At 40.1% G+C, this 19,475-nt stretch overlaps 1 protein-coding gene across 1 annotated transcript in view; it reads right to left on the reverse strand.

The window, feature by feature from the left end:
• The window catches only part of PCSK5 (proprotein convertase subtilisin/kexin type 5), a gene marked incomplete at its 5' end in the record, with an annotated part of 182,677 nt that extends 163,548 nt beyond the window's left edge, over nucleotides 1–19,129 (reverse strand). The window contains one exon of the mRNA XM_084278334.1: nucleotides 18,932–19,129. Within this exon, the coding sequence (XP_084134460.1) occupies nucleotides 18,932–19,129 (198 nt within the window). The remainder of the gene's footprint in view (nucleotides 1–18,931) is intronic.
• Nucleotides 19,130–19,475: the final 346 nt, after the last annotated feature.

The raw sequence follows: 19,475 nt of genomic DNA on the forward strand, positions 1-19,475 counted from the left end.
AGACTACTCCAAAAGCTTGAATTCTAGCTACACTCAAATGCCCAAGTAACCTAGTTCTGAGCTCTATTTTAAGCTCAATTAACTAAGAGAAATTCAGCAGCCCAACTTGTGAAAACATCTTGCGTGTGCTCAAGGTAGGGAAGTAGCTCATATCTTTGCCTGTCTCATGTTCCTTTCTCTTCAGGTTTGTTTTAATGGAAACTGATACGTCTGCCAGAGTGTTGGTGTTCCTGAATAGTAACACTGAAGAAGTTTGGCTTGGTCTTAAATGCACCCCTCCCTGAAGCATTTTTTGAGTCTACTAGATAGGAAAAAACACTACTAAAATCAAGAGTCCTTGCTCAGTTTGTTAAATATTTTGTCTGGAAGACAGGAGAGTTCAGCCAGAAAAAGGACATTCCCTTCTGAACCACCCGCATTTGAAAAACCTCAAAACATATTAAACATAAATTAAACGACATGGCTATTACAGCAGAAACATTACAATTTCCATAGAAATAAATAAGGTTGTATCTCTTCACACGGTAGGAACATGCTAACATACTTTGCCACTCTACCCTTAGCAACCCCTCTCCTTCTGTTTAAATGGGGAGAAAAACATACCACGGTACTGAATTAAAAAACACCACTCTGGACTTCTTTTCTATTTACCTTTGTGTTTTAGCTATTTGAATAGAAAAATTTTGTCTGGGTGCTTACCTTGAGCTAGGAAAGTATAGCTTGCATTTTCAAACAGTTCATGTCAAAAATGAGTAACAGACACATTAAAATTAAGTAGCTCTGCATTATGTTTTTTCAGATAACATCACTGCTGTTGCTTACAGGCTGCTGTATTTCGCTTTAAAAACAAAGTAGCACATTAACTCTTTCACTGGAAAAATTAACATAAACTCTCTAGTCTCTTAACTTCTCATGTGCCTTTGCCAGTTGGATAAAAAAGTAACAATACCTTGAGGTCAATTATAATTCTTGATATTCTACATCAGTATCAAGGCTGATAATTTTTTCAAATTCATTTCATAAATTTTAATGTGAACTTGAATTTTCATGTCTCTTTTAGGACATTTAAAATTCTCAGAAAATATTACCACAGCTAAACTAAATAAAAATGAAGATTAAAAAGAACATAAAAAGAACATTCCAATTTGCAGTGGAAATTCTTCACATGAGTTGGTATATTTAATTGTGCATTACGTCTATAAAAATACTTTTTCTTATAGGTTTTCTTTTCAAGGCATTCTACTGTGTTCCAGAATATAATCTAAACATATTTAGAGTCTGAATTCTAACATAATTAAGTTAAAATTAAAATAGAAATTTAAATATAGAATTCTAAATTCCTAGCTCGATTTATTCTAAAATAGAATTCCAAAATTCTACTTCTCTAGAGAAATTTAATATTCTGAACATATGATTAAATACACTGAGCAATATAAAACTAATTAAATTTCCTCTGAGACTGATAACTGGCCTATAACTTTTACAAAGTTCGGGTAAACTGGAAAAAGCTCCCCAGATCATGCCTTCTGCATGGAGGTTACATTGTACAGCTGTATTTCAAAACAAATATTGCCAAATGAAATTCTTCTGAGATTCCAGTACTTTAGTGCTCTCTTGTTAACCTTATTTCAGATGTGGATTTACTTAAGAAAAAAAGAGAAAAAAACTAACAACCAAATGGCAATATAAAATATTTTGCCTCATAAAAAAAATAAATGTTTTATCATGTATACACAACTAAGGTTTAGTATCTTTGCAAGAAAGCATTGTCATAAAAGAGGTCAAAGGTCTCAGGAGGTAATATGAATTTATAAAATAACGGCAGATATTATAAAGATATAAATTAGAACTGTATCATAGCTTTATTCTAATACATGCTAAATCACACTAAGATTTATTCATTTAATCTAATCTACCCTACAATACAGGATGAATGATCCTTCCAAAGAGGATTGTGGCATCTTTTTCAGATTATATATTAATATAAATCCTGTGGATACTGGAATTAAGGTCTTTCTGCCTTACCAAGTTCTGAAAAGAGGGAGAGGTTAGCAGATTTTCTTTAAAACAAAAATACATTTTGATGTTATTTGATTACAAACAATGGTACTTCTAAAAGCACAGGGGAAAAGAAATTAAAATATTCAAGCTGAATCATAAAAATAGAAACCCTGAAGATACCTGTAAGGCAAATAAAGCCAACAAAAAAGCTGCCTGAACAAAGACCAGGTGAAAATGATGTTTGAGTCTTACATGGATGAGCAGTACTGTGCCTTGATATACCACAGGTCACAGGAGACCACAGTAAATACATATTCCTTTCAAAAATTATGACAGAAACAGTGCCTGAGCCTGGCCCTTACCTTTTGCTGTTGCAGCTCGGAGAACAAGAACGTACATCAATCTTTATGGGAGGACAAGGGCTGTCAGCACTCCTTGAATCTGAACTGTGCTGTGCACAGTTACCCTCTGAACCCTTGCTGTGTGGTACCACTTCCCCAGAGACGAGGGCATTCAAATATGTTCTCAGTGAAGTTAAGAAAGAATAAAATGTGAGAAGTGGAAGATATCTGGACACTATGCTGATTATACAACCACTAAATTGAAAGAAGTCTCTCTATAGTACTTGAAATACTTCTTTTAAGGTCAGTTAGGAAGAGTTTCATCTGCTTCCTGTCTAGGACTGATAAACAGGTTGTGGCTATTAGAAAAACATTCAAACAAGTGGCTAAAAATTTATGAAAACAGAGTCATCAATTATTGGGAGTGGGGGTAGGGGGAAGGCTTTTGTATGAAGTTCATGTTTGGTCTTCCGACAGATATATTAGCCTAAAAGTACTGATGGGAGATGACAAAGGAAACCACTTCTGTATTTGTCATCTGAATTGTTACAAAATTCAAGTACAATGATGGACATTAATAACTGCACCCCCAGTGTCACTGTGAGCTTTGCCTAAGGACGCATCACAGCTATTGGCAAGTTCATGTCCCCATCAAATAAAGCAATGCAAGGTTGCTCAGCAACCTGCGACCGTGGGTTTACAGTTCCAAGGCAACATTACACATTTCATGAAAATTCTCAAAAGGAAACCAATTACTGCCTTCATTGCCATTAATCTTTTCTATTGTTTCTTTTAAATACACAAAGCAGTGCAATGTAAACCAGTAGTCCATGCCCCTTTTTGTGAAGCCCAATGAGTCACCACCTTATTTCTGCAAGTAAAAATGAGTGCAACAAAGTGCATTTATTTTCTGCTGTACAAAAAATACTTAACCTCTGCAATATTTCAAGAGACATCAACACAGTCATCATGCATTTAGAGTTCAAGACATAACAAATGTTTGTATCTGCAAAGAAGCTGTTAGGCAATATGGTAATATTTGTTTCAGTAAACAGCCCCCATAATGAAGCCATTGAATAGGAAACAAATACCTTAACAGTTTGATGGGTCAACAAAATTGCCACCGCTTCTTGAATATTTTTTTTCTTTCCTAACTCACTACTCTGTAATTTAAAATATCTAAGTGATGTAACTGCATCACCTGAAATGAGCTTTGTCACTATTTTTTGACTTCCAATACTATTTCATGTGTTTCACTAAACAAATGTAAAATCGTGAGATAATGAGGATAGATACTCAAGCAGTTTCATGAATGTTTCTTTAAGTAGCAAACTGAACTGCCATATTCTATACATTATTAGCTACTCCTTAGAGTAGGTTTATTGTTTCTTTGTAATTTGTATTCTTTCATATGTAATTATAATAAAGTATGTGAGTAAGGCTTGACAAAAGTTCTGATACTGCTATTTCAATCATGTAAACAGTATAAAGAGTATTTAAAATATAGGTTTATTTTTTAATTACAGCAAGAAATGTTTCACAGCAAGAATGTTCCTATTCATTTCCTCTTAAATCTCAAACATGAAATATTTAGTAACCATCGTCCCTGTCCTGAAACTTGTAAACATCTGCCCAGTCCCAGCGGGATCAAGTCCCTTCTCATTTACAAAACCACAAATCAGAAATAACTCCGTTGAAGCAAATGGAACTTAAGGCACATAAATCAAGGGCAATCAAATCTAATGGGGGTACTTCTACAAGTAAAAGACTTAAAAACTGGGGACCAGGTTAGATACATTGTTGTATCTCTATCCAGTTATTTAAACATCAATATAAAACTCTTAAGCACATTAATAGCAAAAGAGTTTATAACATTCAAAATGACTAATGCAGTGACCTACAGTAGTCATACTGTTTCCAGTGAACATTTATATTGCCAGCAATAAACCTTTTCACACTGTACTTTGTCTTACAAATCTGAATTCAGCTCTTATTGGTCGTAGTAAATACAATGTTTTCATTTAACTGACTTTCTCATGAGACTTGATTTAAGCAATTTCCTCCTCTATCACCAATATAATTTACTGAAGAATAATAAAGAAGTGACTCATGGGAATACCTAGGACTGAGCTAAATTCATCTATGTGGTGTGTGTTAGCATTAAACCCAATGCACTTTTACAGTGAACCCTGACCACACGTCCTCAGTTTTGTACTATACCAAACTCTGATGATCTTCAACTCTGCACAGCCTGCTTAACTGAATACAGAGAAGTATGTGACTTATCCAGAACCAGGCACAAAGCTGACAAATTCATCTATCACATCTGGTTAATGCCAGAGCTGTACAAAAGTTTATATCTTTTTTGTGTAAAAGTAAGGTTTGCCGGTATCCATTATTTTTATAAGCAGTCTCCACACCCACATGCAATCTCATAGATTTTGATAAGACAAATTGAGCAACAGCTATTCATATAGGTTACACTTTCTGCAGAGGATCTTATAGTTTCCTACATTTAATAGTACAAAACCAAAAAAAATCCTCTCTTTGACAGGACCTAAAGATATACATAAAGAAGTAAGCAAACCAACAAGACCAAAAAATAATCCAAAATGACTGCATTATGTAGCTTTCAAACCTAGTAAGGAAAACACCAACATCATTATAACTTAGGTTTCTTGAGGCTTTCACACACCAATGGACTCTTCATTCTAGCAGAGTCATGTAATATTCCACTTGAAGTAGCTATTTGCAATCACAAGAGAAAAAAAATGGGAAAAAAGTGACGTATTAACACAGAAATACACAGGTCTCTCCTGCTGTAACAGCTTCCTTAGTGTCAGAAGAGAGATTAAGGTTCAATTCATCTTCCACTGGAATCAGTGGGATCTTCCACTGTATTTAACGGGAACTACAATAAGAACTTAATGAAGAAACACAATTACTTCTCTTAATCCATACTTCAGTGAGGTCTACATTTTAGAGTTAGTTAGGTTCATGAACCAGCTTCTAATTATTTCAGATTACAGAGAAAAGCCAAGGAGAACTGATACCCAACTCACAATGAAGTATCTAAATTTACAAAATTTACTAAAAACAGTGAAACACAGGGTGCAGCTTTCATACCCTGTCCACTTCACACATTTAAAAAATATTCCTTGGTGGCCTTCTTATTTGGAGAGCAGAATCTTACAAACTGAGGGCTGAGTGAAAGCTGTGTAACTCAAAGTACATTCTCTTGGAGAAAGGAGAAATATTTCTAGTGCATATTTGTTTAATATGTTGGTATTAAATATGCAACACCAAAATACTGAAATAGGAAAACCCCAGTGAGTTAGATGTTAGCAATGAATTGGATAAAATTACATATCCTTCTTTATAAATGGATTTGTATTTCCATTTTGAAACATTATTTTTCATGTCAAATGAGTCCTACGAGATCAGAAACATCAGGAAATCAACACAGATTCCAGCCACTACCAGAATTATGTACTGTGCTGTTAAGCGTGTCAGATTAATATTCGTAGTTGCCAGGCAAGAAATGGAAATTACTCAAATTTTGCGAGATGAATGGTATTTGTATACAAGAAAGCTTCCAAAAGAACAGTTTGTTGCAACTGTAGAATCATTTATTGATAAGACTGTGATGCCAACACAATCCAGAACCCCTTTTAAGTCACAGGATGGTTAAATCTTTCAGAGAGCAAGGCTCAGTAACCCACTTCAATTACAGTTATCACTTTTCCCAGGCAATGGCTTGTGATTTGTCAGTTGGCCATGATCATCATGCTACGCACTGGCCTAAGAATTATAAGGATCAGTCTGTTCACTGAAAATGGATATTTAAACTTCTCTGAGCTGAATCAAATGTATTGTTGGTCAGACAGGCAGAGAGGAGTAATGACAATAATGCAAAGATGGGCACATGTCAAGAAAATCCCAGATACTATTATACATGTCCTCTCTGGAAATAACTTTGTACTTAAAGTATGTGTGAATAAAATCCTACTAACATTGTCCTTCTGATCCAAGGATGGGGAGTCATAGAATGCATTAGGTTGGAAGGGACCTTTAAAGGCTATCTAGTCCAACCCCCCTTCAGTAAGCAGGGACACCTTTAACTAAACCAGGTTGCTCAGAGCCCCATCAAGCCTGACCTTGAATGTCTCCAGGGATGGGGCCTCCACTACTTCTCTGGGCAACCTGTGCCACCTTCAGATTAAAGATTTTTTTCCTAATATCCAGCCTGAATCCCCCCTTTTCTAGTTTAAAAGTACCCCTCGTCCTATTGCCACACGCCCTTGTGAACAGTTCTTCCCCAGCTTCCCCAGAATGATTTGGCTTACCGTGGAGCAAAAGGGAATCTTCCAAGGGGAAAACTGAAAACAGTTCCATGTTTAGTAAGCCATGCTACAGCTCTTGTTGTGTGGCAGAGACGGGACACATTGGCCTGCTGGACCTTCAGCTGCAATTGTGATACCCTCAAAGGCATTTGTATTATTTGTACTAAAAGACTACTGAGGCCTTTACAAACTGCAACTGAATACTTTACTGAGCTAAATTTCAGACTCACTTTGAGGTCCAGTGAGAGAAGTGTTTTTCCTTAAAAGCAGAAAAAGCTAATTGGAGCTATAGGACCGCTGTTCAGCAGTGGTTCCACTCCACAGCCGACTGGTAAAAGTACTGCTCCTTGCACAGGAGAAAGCTTCTGCAGTCCACTGCAGCAGGGAAGGGGTGCTGCTCCCTTCCACAAGGGGTAGGGGAACTTCCTCAGCTCAAAGCTCTGCCATTGCTGCCTGTTCATGCTTGGTTCACCAGAGCCCAGCATATTCACAAAGCATCACATTTTTTTTCGAAGTTCAGCACTTGATTGATTTGTTTGCTTCAGTTCAGCTCAGATGAGTTACTTGAGATATGATACTTGAAGTACAAATATTCCGCAGTCCAAAGTGTGGAAGGAATATGGATGAAATAGCTGAATAAAAACATTCAGTAAATTAAAGTAATTGAAAGCAATGGAAGCAGTGGCATGAAATCTCTCACTTAAAAAAACAGTCTTCACATTTCAGAACAGCTGGGTCACAAATGTGATGTCAATTTTTAAAAGGAGATTTGAAGAGGTATAGACTTGCAAGTCAGCAAATGAGTAGAAAGTAAGAATAAGAGAATTAATGGACACTTGGATAAATAAGACTGCTTTGGAAATAAACAGAAGAGAGTACTGCCTTACAAGATTATGAGTGTTCTGTGAAGAGGTAAAGCATATAGATAAAGATGAGCGGATACTCTGTCTGGAATTGCAAAAGATTTTTGGCAATGTCCTTCACCAACAGTTTTCAGATCTCCTAGTCCAACAGTTAAAAGACTGAAAACAAAGCTTAGGAGTAATTAGTTATTTATTAAAAAGAAATTAGCCTCTCACAATGGGTGGAGGTCCTTGCTGGAATTCTGCTGGGATCTGTGGTAGAACAACTTCTTGGACCTAAACTGTTACATGAAAAAAGTTACATGGAAAGGGGAGTGAGCAATGAGGTATAAATATCAGCTATTGCTCATAACCACAGATATGAAGACTGCAGCTGACTCTGTACGAACTGGAGAAGGACACTGCAAACCTGAGTGATGGCAATAAAATAGGAAATGAAATCCAGTGTAGACAAACGTAGATTTACTGATGTACGAACCTAATCTTGCTCTAAAATGACCTATTTTGAGCTGCCCAGTACCACTGAGGAGTAATGATCTCAAGTTATGGCACACTAATTGATGGAAACGCTGCTCAGTAGAAGTCCCAGCAGCAAACAGCAGGCTAGACATGATCAATAAAAGCATGGAAAATAAAGCAGAGAACATGTCATTGAAAGAATAATCCAAACTTCTGCCACACTAAGTACTGCGCGCAGTTCTAGTCCCCTCTATTCAAAGAAGACACAGTAGAGCTGGATAAATTTCCAAGTGAAAGAAGAAAGATGGATAAAATATGGTACACTGTCTGTATGGGGAATATAAGTAAGCGAAGACTCTTTAGTCTAGATATGACACCATTTAGGGGAAAATATTAGAAATCTAAATTTTATGGCATAAAATTGTTATGGAGATTGACTTTCACCATCTCCTTTAGTAGCCATTGAATGAAGCTAGTAACCAACAAGCAAAAGAGAACTAGTTAGTTCTTCATGCAGTGAAGTGGCAAACTTTTAAAATCCTTGTCAAAGAATTTTGTGGATGCTGGAAGTTTACTTTTATTTGAAAGATAAGACAAGTGCCTAAATGAAAAAAAAACACTGAGTTTCTAAGTATGCAAAAACCATATACAGCTCAAGCAGTCTCCCAAGTGGAAAACAGCTGAAGGAAGTGCTTGGTTTGTTCATTGACTACCACAGACAGCAACTTAACATCACTGCCATAGGTAGAAAAGGTAGAGGGAGGATCTTCTAACTGATCCAGAATGACCTTGCATTCTCATGGATCTGTTCATGTGACTAAAGATATTATAAGAATTATTTCTATACACCCTAGATATTATACCACTGGCTTTAGAGATGTCATGCACTTTCTCTCCTGTTTGTTTTTAAGATACCAAGTTACTGTGTTATTATGCTCTACAAAGAAAAGCTCAATAAAAGCAGAAAAATGTTCTCCCAGTTTATCCTGAGGGGAGGCTACATGCTACCATTGATTAAGCTAAATATTTTTAAAAGGATAATATTATCTAATTCCAGGCTTTAATTTCAGCCACACATCACTAGGTAACACCTTCACTGCCCACTAAGAGTTCTTGCACAAAACCCATTTGTTTTATTCTGGTTTAAATAAGGATCAATAAGAGAAAGCAGCAAAGGTTTTAAATATTACTTGTATCATCTTATAATTTCAGTATATGAGGCCTATATACATAATGAGGCCTACTCCCTTTTCACACAAAAACATATCTAAAGATAAGGAAAAAAAAGAAAAAAAAATAGCTTGATGGCTACACCTCATTTAAAAGCATGCTGTTCCTTGGCAGCTGATTCCCTCTATATGGAAGAGCCTGTGCTGAGAATTTTTTTCTTTCCTAATTTGTTTAAACTATATAATCCATGATCATGCCTGGCTAATGTGCCTTTTACAATCTCATCTCCATCATGCACCATCATGTAATCCACAAGAATTTCCACAACAAGCTATTCTGGCAGTATTTCACGGTGTAGCTTTGATACTCTTCTGGACTTGCCAACGCTTCATTCTGAAGAGTTTTTCATTCTGCAAATATCAATCAAATTGGGTCCAGCATGTTGCCAAATAATCACTTACTGTCTTAAACTATATATCTCTGGCAAGCAGGATTCTGTTTGATCGTATATTTTTCTGTGTTTGGCAGGTGACAAAGAGCACCACAGTTCCTCACCAAGGACCACATGATTTATTCACATCCATGGCTGACATATGTACTTCCCTACTTTGCGATTTGACAATTCATCATTTGGAAAGGAAGAGGAAGATACACTGGTCAATCAGAGAAACACAGCTGCAAAACATGCAAATACGACACTTGAAATATCTTGCCTGACAAAGTCTAGAAAAATATTTACGACGTTGTAGGTAGCAGTGGGGAGGCTGTATACAAACTGACTATCTTTCCAAGTCACGGCAAACATGACAGTCAGAACCCAGCCACCGGGATGACCATGGGAGTGGGAAGCCTGAAGCTGCAGAAGCAAAAGTGAATGCTGATTTCCCCTGCAAATGTGCTGGCGGACGAGCCACTTAAGCACAAGAGCAGATATATATTGGCCATGACTAAATTCAGCCTGCAAGTTGGATGCTGGACTGAGGACAAGTAACAAAGCCACTTTGAAAACTGGTCAGTTTTAGACTTGTTTAAAACTAGGGTAAAAGAAATCCACTTATGAACACCTTAGGTTATATAACAGCGCTCACTGATGATCCAGTCCAACCCAATATCCTTCTAAGTTTTGTATTCATTTTAAGCTGATACTTTGCAAATTAAAATCCATCTCTGTCTTCAAGTTCTACTTGATTAACAGTGTCCCCTTCAAATTCCTGAAGTAGGACACAAAATTAGACTGTGGAATAGTAGGTCAAAACTACAAAAGTAACATTGATATATCTATTTATTACAACAGGGAGGCAAATGACCACCTGCCAGAGTTCCTTTAGAAACTGTTTTGGCCAATACTTCAATTAGTGACTTGAATATTGGCATAGGAAAGACACCTATTAAACACAACAAACATTCAGAGAAGATCTGCAAGCATGTTGTGGGGCAGAAACAGAAATTAAAACAAACTGAAACTGTAAAATGAGGTCAGGAGAAAATAGGGCAAGAGTCAGCAAAGGCATATGCAAAGTACTACAATCAGTAATCATCTACTGGATATATTCAGGCTGGAGAACAACGGGGGAGGAATTCAGCAGAATCAGTCTGTGAATCATAGCAGATTACAGGCTGAACTCAGTCAACGTAATACAGCTAGAGGACAGAAAAACACCATAACAGGCTACATAAATAGGAGTGCTGTCCTCAAGACAACTGAAGGAATCCTTATGCTGTACTCAGCTGTAATGTTCTAGCAGCTCCTTGCTCAAGAAGACAAGTATCACTTAGAAAGACCAGAGTCAAACAGAAAGACTGATCAGTGAAAGCCTGACCTACGTAAAACAAGGGAAAGGATTGGTCTTGGATGAAAAAAAAGATAAAAGTGAATGGCAGGAAGAGTGGCACACTACAACTTTTCTGACATTGCTTCTCTTTAAGGTCACAGAGAAACAAGAAACACTGGCTTTGAACTGTGGGAAGAGAGTTATAGCTTAGACTTCAGGGCAAAAAAGGATAACGAGACACTAGAATTGACCATGCCCTGGTATTGAGGAGCTTCCTTACTGAAGGCCTTTGAAAACTGGTATCTGACAGGAAAGATACAAGCATATCTGATTCTCCTCAAGGGCACTGCGATGGACAAGCTGGCCTGCAGACATGTACCCGCCCACCCTTCACTTCTACAGCTGTCAGATAGAGGTCATGTCATGCCAGGCACATCCACTATCATACCACAGGTATGACACACTACTGATTTACCTCAAAATCTCTCACAGATTTCTTCTGGCTCTTCCAATTTAATCTAGCCTGGTCCACTTCTTTATGCATTTTGTTTGAGGGGCAAGAGAACTACTGCCAAGTATGAAGTATTAGCCATGGCACACCCTTTGTATTGTCCAATATGTGCTGGTTTTCTGATTTTGGGGCACTGGAAGTGTTTGAAAGAATTTAATTTCAGTGTTTACATTTTCCAAAGATCTTTCTGTCCAGTGGTTATTATCTAGAAATCCCTTAATATACTTTTTTCTTCCATGAGTAAGAGAAAATTCCATTTTCCTTTGTGTATCTGTGGAATGCCACTACATGTGCATGTACATACAGCTTAGAGTACACCTAGCTTTGATTCTTTTACTACTTAACCTAACTTCAGACTCTTTATCTTAAAATAAGCTCCCTTTTCTTTTAACTGAATGTTGATTTTTTTTTTCTAGTCTTCCAATTTCAGCTACTTAGTTTGCAAAATTTCCTTTTGCCTTCCATCAGGAATAGATTTGCAAAATGGAAAACAGCCATTCCTCCCATTCTTTCTGATCAATTGATCTTGTTACACAACATTTTCTCTGTGGCATCACTGGGACCTCAGGTTTGAAATGAACTAATATTTATTAACTCTTTGTGTGATTTGCTGGCTTTAAATCTATACAGTCCAAATAAAAACCAAACCAAAACAAAACAAAAGGCAACCAACGAAAAAGAAAACCTTTTGGCAAATCACATCAGCATATGTATTATCTAAAAAAAAACCATCTGCATATCTAACAGTAATTCCCAGGTCACACCTCAGGCTTACCACACCTAGGTGTCTTTTGGCAAACAGTGCGTATTCCTTGCACTAAGAAAATTAGAGGGAAAGGGTAGTTAGTCTGTCACTTGCCAAGGTTGTGGAGTAGGCCACAAAACTCAGGAAGAGACCAGAAAAGGAAAATTACTGGACAAATACCATTACAAAAGGCAAGATGTGATCTGAAAACTTGAACCATCCTCAGCCCCTAGAATTAAGACAGAAAAAGGAATAGAGCCTCTAAAGTTTACTCCTATACTAATTAATGCTGCATTTCTCACTCTTGTTGGAGCCACAGGTAAGATACCTTTATCTCTTCCATTCTTTCATCACCTTTTGGAGTATCTGCTCTTTGTTTCTTCTACTCTCCTGTGACTTCAAAGAAAGTCCCCAGCCTGAATGGGAAACTCTTGCTACCTGATTATCAGTAACCTGAAACTGATGAGACACCACTTTCTAGAAGAGCACAAACCTAAAATGCCTTCCTTATTTTGAAGTCCATGCATTTGAAATGAAAATAAACGTGCCTAGAGTCAGTTACTGAAGATCCTACTCTTTTGAGAATATTTTAGCACTAAGCCACAAATTTATATCCAGTGAGAAGCTGTGTTTACAAGAAATGAGGAAACTCACAGAAATCAAGATGACATATCAGTACACATTAATTTTCATAGTGGTATCAAGAGAAAGTTTCCTTCTTTCACTGTACAGAAAGTGAAAATTTCACTTCCACGCTATCGACACAGTCTAATAATTTATGCCAATTATACAAAATGCTACACAGACTACAAGTTCAGCCCTCAGCAGCTGCCAACAGTGAAAGAAACTTTCCCAAAAGTCAGTGAGACATACTTTGCTCAAAGAGAAAGGTCTGCTTAGTGCAGCCACTGGAAGACTGAAGAGTAAAATACGTGAGCAAGGAGCCATGTGATGTGGTATACCCCAACTTGCTCCATATCCAGCACGTAACTTAGAACAACTCCTTGGATGCTTTGCATTACACTACTTTATCACAGTCCCAGAAAGATTACAGTCAAGACTACTTTCTTAAAAGAACTACAACAAAAAGAATAGAGGCAAGATTTTTTCCATGAGATGAGGATTTGCTCACTAGAGAAGCTACTAATAGCACTTCAAGGGTGGGCCAGAAATGCCTGCAATACATGGGAAAAGGAAAAAAAAAAAAAAAACAAAAACTCAACTCTATGCATTTATGGCACAATATTACATGGCTTTGCTACTATAAAGCCCACTGAAACACAGGAGACCTTGGACCAATTCTTTTGCAGCTTATAGTGATGCTTCACTGTGCTTGCTTGTCCTGGTTTCAGCTGAGAGAGAGTTAATTTTCTTCACGGTAGTTAATATGTGGCTGCGTTTTCAATTTGTGGTGTAAACGGGGCTGATAATTCAGATATGTTTTTGTTACATAGAAACGTTTTTGTTATTGCTGAGGAGTGCTTATACAGTGTCAAGGCCTTTCCCACTTCTCACCCCACCCCACCAGTGAGGTGGCTGGGGGCACACAAGAGATGCGGTCAGTACCAAAGGGACATTCCATACCATAGGACTCCACGCTCAGTTTATAAGGGTCCGTGGGAAGAAGGAACAAGGGGCAGTGGTGTTCGGAGTGATGATGCTTCTTTTCCCAAGTCACCATTCCACACGATGGAGCCCTGCTTTCCTGGAGATGTTTGAACACCTGCTTGCCCACGGGAAGTGAAGAATGAATTCCTTGTCTTGCTTTGCTTGCGTACATGGCTTTTGCTTTGTTTATTAAGCTGACTTTATCTCAACCCATGAGTTCTCTCACTTTTAGTCTTCCAGTTCTCTCCTCCATCCTGCTGTGGGCAAGTGAGTGAGCAGCTGCACAGCACTAAGCTGCCAGCTGAGGTAAAACCATGACATTGCTCCACCATCTTTAATGCAGCTGTGGTTATGTCACAGAAATGTCATTACCAGTAAACAAGTACTCAAGCCTAAAGGTACAGAAAAGGCCTTTATCAGGCCTTAAATGAAGGCCTGTTGATTTGACCAACAGCTGAAGTGAGTCCTACCATCCATACAGGAAGCTCCAAACCAGTGTCAGTAACTGTAGCAAACAAAATCAGACTTTCCAAGCACCCATTTGTGTCAGTCTCTAAGGGGACTGTTTCTGTTTTTGTGAAATGTAACCTCTGTTCTGTCCTATGGGGAAAAGAGTTTTCCAACAGAAACTAACAGTTGATACAATGATAGGTCTAAGTTACTGCTCTATCATTTTCCAAGGAGTACTTGGAAATTAATTACAGGCTCACTAGATTTACTGCAAGAATTCAAGTATCTCTGAAGAACAAACTTCTATGTCTGTTGTCAACTTTGCACTGGGAATGGTAAAGAAATACAGGGTAAACGAGCACTATGTTGGAGCAATTTGTAGGAAACAAGAACCAGACCGTGTAGCCTGGAAAAACAGAGTAGGAAAGGATTCTTTCTATGTTGTGCCATGTCCCCTAAAAATTAACGGAAAACTCCTCTTTTCAATAAGCCAAGAAGCTAAAGCTTCAAATTTCTGTAACAAGAGATGGAGACCACCAAAGAAGTTTGAGAGCAACAGGAGTTTACCAGAAGCTGAGAAGTTCTCAATTACTCACCAGCAGGTGATCTCAAGGCCTCTTTTAACATCCCTCTCTGCAATGTATTCCTGTAGCTTTCTTGTCATCACCATGGTAATGAAAATGGACTTACGAGGTATTTCAAGACTCAAATGAACATTCTCCAAATCACACGAGCACCAATAAAGGGGAAACTAAATTCCACCTGTTACGAGGAATGCACCGAATAAAAACTGAGAGAAAGGATGTTTTCCCACGTTTATGACTTGCAGCCTGCTTGGGTCTACTGTCTTGACTCCACTGATCAACTTAATGTACTTTTCAATGCCAGTTTTTCACAAACACAACACAAATATTGTCTGCTAACTGTTTTACCCCTAATTTGCACTAACTGTAGCACCTTCCATCTCCACTCATGCAAAATTAGAGTGGTGACTGATAAGAATAAGACCGTCAGAACGTTTCTGTTTTCCACAATTCCCTTCAGCTCTAATTATGCGACCAACTCATGTCAGAATAGTCCCAGTTTGCAACTTTGCAACTGCACCTACTTGACTTTAAATATATTTTTTACATATATAGACATGCAGTTTCCCTACCTCTTATCTTGAATACTTTAAATCCATTATTTTTCTGGGTCATTTGTACTGAGTCAGTTCTTTGGGCCAGACACAGAAAGTGGGATTCGGATTTAGCTTTTTGCACTTTCTTCGTAAAGGTGAACTCAGAAAGTTAACATAACTAAAAATTTTATGCTTAATGCCTTACACTAGGTTTTCTTTAATCTATTTCAGATTATTTTGGATGTGTATTTTTATGAGATTTGTAATTACCTTCTTCAAACAAGCAGTAAACAGCTTAGCTCTTACTGACACTTGCAGCTTTAATTATAATATTTCAGTTTGCCTAGAAGAGATACTATCTGCAAAACCAAACCTTAATTGCCTGGCCATAGCTGCTACAATATGCAGACATTAAGCATGTGAAGTCCTGTCTCTAACAGAAAATTCTCCTTACTGGTTATCCCTTCAGTGTTTTTCTAGTATATTCAGGTAAGAGAATGACTTTCAACATTTCACACAGTGCACAGACTTTCAAATTGCTTGCAATTTTGCCTCAATAATAACCAGCAGATTCTTGACCCATTCTCATGTTCTTTTGGACTTCCTGTTCTGTGCCAAATATCTTCATTCTTTTCCAAATCTGTGCAAAAAGCCCCTAATGGGTAAATCTAACTTATCAGTCCAGACCATTCCTGACTTCTTTGCTCTTCAAGTTACTCCTTTTACCCATGTTTATCAAGTGATATAGACTACAAAGAGTGATTGGTAAGCTTTGCAGAAAACAATGCACAGGGTTTCGGGGTTTTTTTTTTAGAAATATGGAATAATTTTACATAGGCTTTGAACAATATATTTGACATATGCACATTATGTATGGACAGACCCCCGACATTTGGATTATTTTATGTACTCTGAATACCAAATTATAAATTCTACCTAGTGATCAGGTCAGTCTGATAAGAGTTGTATGCACACTAACTGGGAATAAAAGAGCAGGCATCAGACTGACCACCAACATACTAACAAATGTGCTGCCACTGAAATACCATTTGGAGACAATTTTTGAAGAAATTGTCAGAAACTTAACACCAGGCCTTGTAAAAAGATAGCCATGAAAGGAAACTCTGCATAAGACTTTGTGCAAATGCACAACACTTCTTAGGGCATGTAACTGTAACAGTAGAGCACTAAGCCCTACCCTGGCACAGCACAGAGACATCTAGTACCCAGTTATTCCAATACAAAATACATACAGAAAGCTCTATGGAATTTCTTTACATATGCACACCACCTGCTTCTTGTTTTTAAAGGCTAGGTATAGTCAGAAGATGAGAAATCACCCACCAGCCTAATTCATATCATTACTCAAGTTTTCTTTCTCATGCATCCATCATTTAGCATTCTTATATTGGTCCTCTATTTGCACTTTTCCTATCTGCATAACTAAGAGTATTGCCTCCTTTCACATATGCTCTCTTTTCATCTGCGTACCCAGTAATGTATTTTCCAGTTTTTCATTATTTATAGTCTATTTTCTCTCATCCCCATCTGTATACCTGATCAGTAATGTATCTATTATTAATATCTCATAGGTGTATACATGGCACTTTCACTGACACATAAGATGCAATAGTGGCTTACTACAGTCTTATTTCAGCATGGGGTTTTGTACATTCAAGGTATAAAAGGGCACAGTCTGAGTTAGCCAGCTGGCCTGACAAAAGACAAAAGGGGAAGAAGTACATCCTCCAACTAACTTGTTTATTTCAGCACTATAAAGGCCCAGGCAGGAATATAGAGAAACACCTTGAGAGTATAAGACAAAAAAGGAAAACATCAATGCAAAAATCTTTGTGCTTGGATTCTCACACAGAAGTTTCAGGACAGGGGTTCAATTTTTATATGAAAGCTTTCTCCCAAAGTTTTGTGCCTGCAAGTGGGAATATCATTGCCTATTTGCCCAAGTGCTCCAAGAGGGAAGTTGGTACTCAGTTTTTCTAAGTAACAGCATCTTTACACATCATGTTTTGTGCTACCTCAGTGTCATTTTCTGGGTTTTCTTATGTAAATTATTTATCTTAATAGACTGCACAGCTGTCTTATTCAGGCTCACAATGATTGAGAATGGTTGAGATTTACGCTTCAAACTTTCGCGTTAATGATGCAGTATGTGGGAACTCATTCTACAGCACAAATAAAAATTGGGTCTCACTTTGATACAGTTGATGTTAGAGGCCTGTTGTGTAAACGCAGCTGTGTCTTTATGAATCTTATGCATCAGATGAAGCCTTCCGTACCTGTAAACGCTCATTTCTAAACTTTCAGCTCATGTAGCATAAACTACTGTCTAGAAAGACTGTGCTCAGATGTTCCCACCCAAGCGTGCAACACAATAGTTTATTTTGTAGGCACTCACCTTGCTGAACCCTACATATGCAGCTCACGTTTTGGTCAGGAAAGGCTAGAGTGCCGGGCACAAACTCTGTCAGAAGTGATCTTTGGACATCTTAAATAACAACTGTGCCTAGCTGCAGCAGCAGCAGCGGGGGATTTTTCAGCCTGATGGGATCCAGTGAGAACCAGGTGTTTCCTCACTTGCAGTTCCTGGCCCTGGCTGGATCCAAGAATTTTCTCACGGGGTGATCTCTGGATCTAGGCAGTCCAGGTGTTCCCTAGCGAAACATCTGCGGGCTCCGCAGAGCTCAGGTGCTGCCCAAGCGGCCAGGCGCGGGCCGGGTAAGCTCTGCCTGCAGTGCCGGCGCCCGGGAGCCGGCTGCTCTCCCTTCATTTCACAACAATCCCGGCGGAAAGCGAGCGGGCGGGCCGGCTCCCACCCTGGGGCAGCCCCGCGGCGGCCCCAACCGCCTCGGACACGCTCCCCTTCCCCGCGGGACCCCGGCGGCCGCCTCACGCCCGGCAGCCATCCCGGCACCGAGGCCACCCCTGTCACCTTTTCCTTCCGCACGCCCCGCCAGAAGGGGGGTCGGGACGCCCCCCGCGGCGGGCCGGCGGCCGCAGCTGCCACGTCCTGGCTGCCGGGGAGACGGGCGCTCGCTGCAGGACAAGCCCATCTCGCATTGGCGGCTTTTTTCTTCGCAAGGGGGGCAGGAGGGTGCCCGGCGCGGAACGCAAAGTTCAGCCGCGGCAGAGGCAGCGCCGGCGGCGGGCAGACCCCGGCAGGGCCCCCCGCACCCCTCCCACCCCGGGCCCGCGGGCGGCTCCGCGGCGTGCGCCCCGCTACGCACCTGGCCGCGGAGGGGGCGCTGCGGCCAAGGCAACAGCCTCGGTCCCCGACCCCTACAGCGCCGCTACAGCGTACCTGCCCCCCGCGCATCACCTCCGCCGGCCCGCCGGGGAGGGCCGTGGCGGCGGGGGGGCTTCGCGGGACGCTCGGCATCGGCAGAGGGGCCGGGGTCGTGCGGCGGCCGCAGAGCTGCCCGTCCCTTGCCCTTGCCCTTGCCCCGGCGGCGCAGGGCGGCGGCAGCGGACCTTGCCCGCCCGCCTGCCGGCCGCGTCGACCGCTCGGAAGTAGTTGTAAGGAGGGTTACCTGTCCTATATTGACGTATCCGTATTTGCTAGCTATCCGGTTGGCCTCCGGGAGCCCCCCAGTTATCCGCACAGCCCAGTGGTTGGTGTACAGGCGCGTCCTGCAGGCGGGCAGCAGGAACCCCAGCAGCAGGGTGAGCCGGCAGAGAAGGTCCCCGCCGCCTCCGCCTCCCCAGCAGCAGTAGCGCTTCCAGCCCATCTTCTCCTCCTCCGCACACAACCCCCACAAAACTTCTCCTTCCTTCTTCCGAGGCTCTTCTCCTCACCTCCGGGCGGCACCGGCGGCGCGTCCTCCCAAGTTACCCCGAGGAGGAAACTAGGAAGAGCTTGGAGTAGTGCATTGAACCGCCCGGGGGTTAAATGATGAGGGGTTGGGAATAATGGTTATGATCGGTGATTACTGCTGTCCCCTCCTCCCACCGCTCTTCAGGGATTAAGTAACTTGCTTGGAAAGCTTCTCTCACAGTTTCTGAGCGCCAGCTTCTCCCTCTGTCCCCAGCTACATGGGAAGTCGTCTCCGCAGGGAAGAGGGCTCCTTCTCCCTC

The sequence above is a fragment of the Gallinula chloropus genome (genome assembly GCF_964237585.1).
Source record: "Gallinula chloropus genome assembly, chromosome: Z".
Lineage (NCBI taxonomy): Eukaryota > Metazoa > Chordata > Aves > Gruiformes > Rallidae > Gallinula > Gallinula chloropus.